The sequence below is a fragment of the Ambystoma mexicanum genome, chromosome 2p (genome assembly GCF_040938575.1).
Source record: "Ambystoma mexicanum isolate Mex_15411 chromosome 2p, UKY_AmexF1_1, whole genome shotgun sequence".
In the NCBI taxonomy this organism is placed as follows: Eukaryota; Metazoa; Chordata; class Amphibia; order Caudata; family Ambystomatidae; genus Ambystoma; species Ambystoma mexicanum.
Window position 1 is genome coordinate 1,063,161,585 of NC_090923.1, and position 8,484 is coordinate 1,063,170,068.

The following is an 8,484-nucleotide window of genomic DNA, read 5'->3' on the forward strand; positions in this document are numbered from 1 at the left end:
ACAGTCTTTATGGAAGGTCTTCCTGAGGACTTGATGGTTGAGTCGGGAAAAGGTGTTTCACTGCGTATTGCATGATGTTTAGCGCAGCTAATAACCATGAAGTTCTGTCCCCACCTATCTACTTGTTCCAGCATGTCTGTTCATCCATGAGTGTGAAGTTGGATAAGGTATGGTGGAGATATTTAGACCTTATCCAATAGGTCCCTGAGCATGTGAGAAGAAGGTGCCTTATCATCTCTTTAGGAGTGGACGGGTTACAAAATCGACAGGTGGATGAATTTGAGACGCCTCTGATGTCACAGATTTCGTTGGTTACTAGCAAGTTTAGTCAAATTCTTAACAGTAAGTTTCTTGCCGCTCTGCTCGGAAATAACGATGTAACTTTGCAGTTCATCAAGTTTCTTTGTGTTAGGCGGTAGGTGAGTTAGTTTATTTTTGTTGGCCTGTTCTTGGGTTTGCAACCAATCTAGTTCTCTCAATTTTTTAAAGATTCTTACTGGATTGATTATGAGGTCCTCTTCCCCGCTCTCGACCAGTTGCAGTAGGGCAGCATTGTCCGTGCTCCATTTGGAGAGCACTTTACAAGTTCCTGCAGTTATTTCTTGATTCGCCAGGGCGTAGACAAAAGGGGCGTCTGGCTTCTTGCATTTTCTGTATAGCATCAATGTGTTACAGTTGATTGTGGCCTGTAAGGAAAGAAAACTGAGTTCCTGTCTAATAGATGCGACTGGGGTCGATTTAGGCAGACCCAAAACAGATCTCCAAAACAGTGCTTCTAGTTTAGGCCATATTTCAGAAGGAATATTAGCCATTGCGTCAGCGCCGTAAGTTAGTGTTGGTACCACTTTCTTATTGTAGAAGTTGCGAACCGAAATTGTGGAATATCGGACATATTTGATGTCAATGGCTTTTCCCTGCGCGGCTAACTTCTTTGTTTTTTCAGAGAGGGCGCTATGCATGGCTTTTTCGTTCTTGGTGCTGTCAAGTGATACTCCAAGGTATTTGATGTCTCTTACCTTCTCTATTACACTATAGAGCTCTATTTGAGCTCAGAAACATTTAAGGTAGGGTTTAGGAACCACGTGTTTAATATAAAATAACCTGGAAAACAGATTGATAGATTCAAAAATCAAAGTTTCCAGACGCAGAATCTCGATCTTTGATGTTATTACCCTTTAGCACCCCTCATTGATGGAAACATTTTCGATACGTAAATGCAACATCCTAAACTTTGCAATATATTACAAAGATGTCTGTATAGTTTCCAGGATTCAGCATTTGAAGATTCTACTACATATCTCAAAACACCTCTTTATATGAAGTCAAATTAGCAGAGGAAGTTAGGCATAGCCAAAAGAGAAGGGGCCTCGAGAGGGCCACAAATCTAAGCGCTCTCAAACCAGTTTCCAACAATATCGGTATAGTGGGTTTACTGACAGGAAGGTTGAGTGGTTTCTTTAGAAGATTATCTTCTATCATGGGCAGAGAGGAGGTGACATCTTGCCCCCATAGTTCGCTGCCATACAAGGCAGCGGACCGTGCTTGGACTGAGTAGAACAGTACGTGGGAGTCGATATCTGTGTATGTATAGCAGCCGACCGTCATTTGAGAGTGAGCTCCCTTTTATTCAATTGACCAGACCATTTTCCTCTGTCTTGGAATCTCACTCCCAAGTAGTCATAAAAACTCACCTTGATGGTTTTAGAGAAATGCATTGAAAGTTTTCTTTCCTTACAAAAAGTCTGTTAATTTTACAAGCTGAGTAAAAATGCCCATTATTGTCTTTGATGTTAACACTGTATAATCTGCATACAGAATGCCTATTTTGCATTGGGCAATTACAGGAGCATCTCAATTTGATTTTGGAATTCTTAAAATGAAATCATGAACATATAATAAAGAGAGCAGGGGCGAGCCCTGGCGCAATCCGCTTGTATCCGGCAGCAATGGGTCCATTCATTCTTCACCCTGCCCACATCAAACTGTAGCAAAGTTATTATCATAGTTCTTTTTCATAGGGTGTAAGATATTAGAAGGCATTTCAGGATCAGCTAAAACATTCCATAAAATGGTTCGATCAATAGAATTGAATGCTGCTTTCAAATCAACAACAACAAAAAATGGGTTGCCTTGTTTAGAATCACATGCCTGCTGATGCTGCAGTATAAGCAAAAGGCCTTGGCCCAGATTATCGCAGGGTTAGCACTCAGAAGTGTGCGCCAGTTGAAATTAGCGTTTGTGTATAAATTGTTATTTTCTCCCAATGATCGTGTGTTGCTCTAATTTTCGCCTTTGCCTGAGCGCTGAGTCAATTATCAAAGAGGTGCTAGATCTGGGGGTGCTTTTCATGAGTGTGTCAAAGTGGGCAGGCCAATTTCCGGGATACCGTATGGAGTGCCTGGGTTTTCGTTATAGAAAATGTGTTTTTGCTTATGGAAGCGAGCGGCAAACTGTATAATTACAAACGCTTTCCAACGTTATAGTGCAAGATATCAGTCATATAGCAAAACTGATCAGCCAACAACCCTTTCAAAGAGAAAATGTACATTTCCTATTGACAGACAGCATGTCACCATCTCAAATGTTTGCAAAGTGTGAATTACCAAGCTGGGCACAGTCACACCTCTTCACAGAGACATTAGCAACAATGAATCGCCATGCCTCTCTCACGTATACATGTTGCGTTCAGTGCTGCCCTTTTGTCAAACACTTAACTGGTATACCTAAAAAGTGGATAGACTTTGCAGTTGTAAAGACATTTCTTTGTCAGCTAGACCTTGGTCTCAGATCACTGAGTTGGCTGTGTTTACCATCTGTCCCTGACAAGTGCAAGGCTTTCACGTGCTTGAATCGTTCAGTTGCCAGGGAAACTGAACCAGCTGTTTCTAATTAGGAATGAGCATGCCTGGATTTAGTTATGTCTACAAGTTTCCCATTTTGGGGTGAAAACGTCATGCTGCTGTGAAGAAGAGAGCATTTCTTTCGTAAAACCGTCTTTCAACTCCTTTCAGACAACTCTATCAAGCCACATTACGCCACCTCATCGGTGGCATAATTTAGCTCGCCAACAAAGGTCTTTAATAATTGCATTGTGCGTAACCCAGGCTACCCACATAGAGGACAGGTGCAAAGAATCATCAAGAAACATATAATTGAATGTGCACCGCTAACCTACATGGCGCATAGCATGGTCGGAAACTGTGCGTTATGCAAGAGACAGCAGACAGCGCGTATCTATGTTAAATGTTAAATGTTAAAGGTATTTGTACCGCGCACCGTCACCAACGGATTTGGTCCCCAGGCGCTCTGGCGGATCTGTAAACGAGAAGTTGGGATAGGTTAGTAAGGTGAAGAGGGAGTAGGATAGTGAGAGGAGTGGTGTTCTGTTGGCAGCTTCAACTCGGTATACACTGGGTGCTGAGCTTTGGTGCGAGTATCGGATCGATGTCAGTCCTTGTGTGCTGTTGGTCCGGCTTATGTGTTGTTGCAGTGTGGCGAAGTGCGTGCAGATTGTTGTGCGAGAGATGGTTGTATGAGTTTTTTGAGTGAGATAAGTATGCAGAAAGTTTGAGCTTTTTGGTTAGTGGGTTATATGATATTTAATATGCCAAGATTCACAAATCTAAGTGTGGCACTTGTTAACCTCCATAATTCCATCTAAATGTGGGACTTGCTAGCCTTCAAATCCTATGTAGATGCGGTGCAGGCTAATGTTCACAATTCTATCTAAGTGTGGCACATGCTAACATTCACATAGCCTTCACAATCATATCTAGATGCGACTCAGGCTAATGTTCACAATTCTATCTAAGTGTGGCACATGCTAACATTCACATAGCCTTCACAATCATATCTAGATGCGACTCAGGCTAATGTTCACAATTCTAAGTGTGGCACATGCTACCATTCCCAATTCCATTTAAGTGTTGCACTTGGTAAATTTTATAATTCCATATAATCTATGATAATTACAGACTGGTGCAACTGCTGGCAGAGGAACGCAATCAATCGACGCTATCCTATGACAATCTGGCCCCTGATCTATTGTACTTGGCCCACTTTTAAACCTGCCTGGGGCCAGATATTCAAAGATCTCCACAGGTGCCAAAAAGTGAACAAATGCTTTGATAATGCACAATGGAGCAAACAGATTTTGTCACAATCCATATTATCTAAAAAAAAAAACATTAATTAATCAGGCTATTTTCTGCACTATATTTGCTGCATAGCAAACAACAAACGGTTTCTACTACATTTATTTTCATGTTACACAGCAAACATTGCAAATGAAACAGTCTGCTACAATTTCCCCTTGTGATAACATTTTTAGATAATACCGATTGGGGATAAACCTGTTTGCTCGATTCTCTATTATCAGAGCAGCAAACTTGGTGGTAAATTAATTTGCTCCACTTTTTTGAACCAGTGCATATCTTTGATAATCTGAAATGATGCTCTCTTCATCCAGCAGTATGTTGCCAAGTGTCATTCCTGACCAGCACCATTATTCAACACACACATTCCTTTAAGGGATGTATTTTCGTATGGGGTATGCAAGCTTCAAAGTAAGGACAGCACATCCAATAATGTTCGTGAATGCCCAATAGTACTTTCTAGTTCCAGCCCTATAGGCAATATTTTCCTTAAACATCCCCACATTGACCCATCAACACACTTGCCCCCTAAATATCCAGCATTCATAACTTTTGCTGACACAAAATCACAGTGTCAGAGAGGGGTGAGTTCAGCCTTAACCAAAATGCCAACCTTATTTAGTCTTGCCAGTTACCCTACCTCCCATCATAAACGCCTGCCTACCTTACATGTTCGCCTCTAATCTAGACAACTTTATTTGAGGTAGAAGACTTATTTCCAGCAAACCATACAAATGGGTGATTTATTTCTACGATGAAAATTGAATCCAGCCATAGAAGGTAAACAATTAGAGCCAGATTGACAAGGATTCTCACTGTGGAAAATCATAAGACTCTCTGATCATCTCAGACTTGCTCTTTCATACCTGATCCACAAAGCCTAAAACTATAGCAAGCCTAAAGCTGCCCGGAGCATCTGAGCTGCCCTTGAGCAAACCTTTGTGAATCGCTTTGGCACGTGAGCATCTCAAAGAGGTTCCACAAGACTCTTGACTTGCTCCAGTTGTAGGCTTTTAGAATAAGGGAGAAAGTAGCAGGAGCAAATCTTCAAATGCAGATGGCATCTCTTGAGTTGCTCTAGTTCAAATCTTTGTGAATCCAGCCCTAAATGTCTCTTCATCAATGCAGGAGGTCCCTGGCTAATATCCCAAGTTGTTCAGGTTCTTGAGAAAGTCCTTTTCTGTGCCAATGCCCGCTCGCCTTCGATTAATGCTGACTTTAAGATGATGCTGTTGATGTCCCATGCATAGTCCTGAAACGGAAGGTTCTACAAAGTGTAGCAATTGCAAGTTTCACGAATAACCCCTGTCTTTCGGGTGCAGGTATCTGTATAGCTATACTGCTTACTGCAGTTCCTACAAAAAATGCCAAGGTGTCCTTGCATTAATGAGGCAATCCCATTCAGTCTTATGTCCTCATTAAGGTCCTCCTGAATGTCTTGGGCACATCCCAGAGTCTGGCTCAAGCCGCACTGGAGGGGGAGAATTTTTGGTATCACTTTTCCTGTGAATCCAGCCAAGTTTATGGTGAAAATGCATTTTAGGCAGTGATGAGATGTCTTAAGCATGTAGTTTGTTAAATCTGGTCCCATTTCTTTCAGTGGTGCAAAGTCAAGACAACCCTGCTCTGGACACTGGTACTCGGCTCTGCTGCATTGGGCATGGCTTGGCTGACCGCTGTGGGTGCTGCAATGGCCATGATATTTAGCCGGCACCAACGCTAGAAGAATCGGCAGATCAGCCAAAAGTAAAAGAAACTATATCAGGCAGCGAGGAAGCGAGAAGTAGGTCTAGGCTGTCCCATAAGCACTCAACATGTGGACTTCCCTGTAACACCAATAAATATTTCCTATTAATCCCGAAGTGTCTACTCTTGGTCATTCAACGCATCCCACGTTTGACTTGATAAACCCGAAGATCAGCACACTTGCCCATCACGAAGAATTCCTTTACGCACTCTTTTACATGGTACATGTGTCTGTGCAAGGTAGCTCAGTGCATTCATGCTGCTGCTTGTTCTGTACTTAATGTATACATGCGCACGACAGAACAGTGGGTTAATGCTGGTCCCAGTTGCATGGCTGATGTATCAATACAGAAGATAAGTCACTGAGCTAATCAACCTGTTGCAAAGGTCTGAGTGCAAGTCTCGGATGTACGTTAAAAGAACGTATCTCAAATAATCGAATTACAAAATTACGGAGCCCACTTGCCCGCATTTTGTAATTTGATCTTTTGGGATTCTGCACGTTTGTCCCCCACACTGCCTTTGATTTAGCGGGTGACACCCTGCAACCTCCCATAGCCTATAATACTGAACTGGGGGAGCAGGGACACCCCCGCAACCTCCACTCCCTTGTTAAGTGTTATGGGCTTCGATATAATCTACTATGCTGAATGCACCCTAAACGTGCATTCGGCATTTAAGATTCAATCTTTTCGTCCATTTCCCAAGCCTATGTCACAGACTACAATTCTGGGCCTTTCTTACTGCTGCTTCCACCTTGCCTGGGTACATAAAATAAATACAAATGAGTTTGGTGCTAGTTGAACTGTTTTGTAGTGCATTACAACATCGACATGGCTTGCATTTGCAGCTGCATCAGTATTGCAGCAGTTTTACATATATGTCTCTGATGGCTTCGCTGCTGATATTTTTTCTGTTACCTCTCGGTGGCTGCAACCTTTTTTTAATTTTTTTATTTAAATCAGCTTATTACAAACTTTTTTAAAAAGAAAAACACATCTTTCTCTCCTCTTCCAACTTTAGTTTTCCAAATTCATCAAATGTAAGTCCAGCTCATCCAAAAAGAACGTTATTGCGAAGGTCAGTTTTCCATCCTCTCCGTCATGGATTTTTTTCCACCACTCTTCCTCGCTGTACGTGGAGAACTTTGAAAACTCGGTGCCCAGAAATTTAGTTCTCATTTCATTCAATTACGGACACGAGATTATCAGATGTCTTATTGTCTCTGTTTCCCTCTTGCAAAAACGGCAATTAATTTCTATTGCCTCTCCTTTTCTTTTTCTCATATTTTTAATCTCAGACGTGTGGAATAAATTCAACCTTAATTTTAAAAAGACTTTTCTTCTCCTCGGACAGGGAAACATTTTTAGGTACTTGGGTATCACGTTTAATGCCTTACTTTCCCATGCATAGTCTTTCATACACATAAGGGTCGACCGTGTTGATCCAATCAGTCTCCCATAGTTTTTTTTTTTTTACTGCGTTGGGATTTTGTTCAAGCATCTCCTTTGTTGAATCCAGTTGAGCTAGGGTATTTTCACAGTTCTTTTTCCAGCTCTCGAAGACATCTTTTGGGTTTTTCTTTTTGTTTGAACTTAGTATTTCAAATTGCGGAGCACATTCTTTTTCCACGATCTTCCTATAGATCGATAGGGTATTCCATTGTACTCTCGCGTTAATTGATAGTAGGACCAGCTCATATTTTATACAAGCATTCGGTGTACTTTGTGGGACGTGCAGCATCCTCTTCCAAAACATATTTTCACACTGGGACCATAGAATGTAACGACATCCAAACATTGCCTCTGCCCCGTGAATGAGAGCAGGGATTACTTTTGCTTTATAAAAGTTTATGATTGGCTGATAAGAAAATGTGCCATATTTTTATGAAGCATTGCCCCTTGCACTGATAGCGCCTTACATTTTTTTATTTTCTTCACCATCGGTTCGTCCGTTATACTAGCACTTATTTGTACCCGTAAGTATGTAACCTGGGTTGAACACTGAATGGTCTAGTTTTCCAGCGTCCATCTTGGTCGACCTTTCTTTGATTGTCTCTAACCTTTTAAGTCCGATAGCTGTACAATTTCCAGCCCATTCAGCTTTATGTTTTTCGCGAGTGCTGTTAGCTTCCGCTGGAGCCCTATTGGGGTTAAGTCTAATAACGTGGTTAATGGCCACGATCCTCTGCACCAACGTCCGAAAGCTGTTCTAATTTGCACTGTAATTCTCAACTCTGGACCCGGATTGGCTGGGGCACCCTACTTCCGCCCACCATTTGCACCGGTAGGTGGAAGCCAGCCGTGACCCAAGGGCCGTGGATAAGGGCCTGTCTGTGGCTGTCCGTGGCGGGCCGTTCTGGCCCCTCTGCACGCTGCATTGAGTAAGTACACCACCCTTTTACTGGCCAATTATCTATTGCGCACAACCCTGTTCCTACCAGACTCTGAAGCCTGTAGTGCTGACCTCCAATATTATCACTCCATGTACAACTATCCCTCTGTGACTGGCTATGTGCCATGCCGCCATGGATAACTAACTACTTGTGCCTGACTCAATTTTCACTGCTTGACTGTCCTCATTC

At 42.2% G+C, this 8,484-nt stretch overlaps 1 protein-coding gene across 1 annotated transcript in view; it reads left to right on the plus strand.

The window, feature by feature from the left end:
• LOC138567111 (phospholipase A and acyltransferase 3-like) overlaps positions 1–6,016 on the plus strand; it is a 259,361-nt gene extending 253,345 nt beyond the window's left edge. The window contains exon 5 of the mRNA XM_069644991.1: positions 5,755–6,016. Coding sequence (XP_069501092.1) covers positions 5,755–5,877 — 123 coding nt within the window. The 3' untranslated portion in view covers positions 5,878–6,016. The remainder of the gene's footprint in view (positions 1–5,754) is intronic.
• The last annotated feature ends 2,468 nt before the right edge of the window (positions 6,017–8,484 follow it).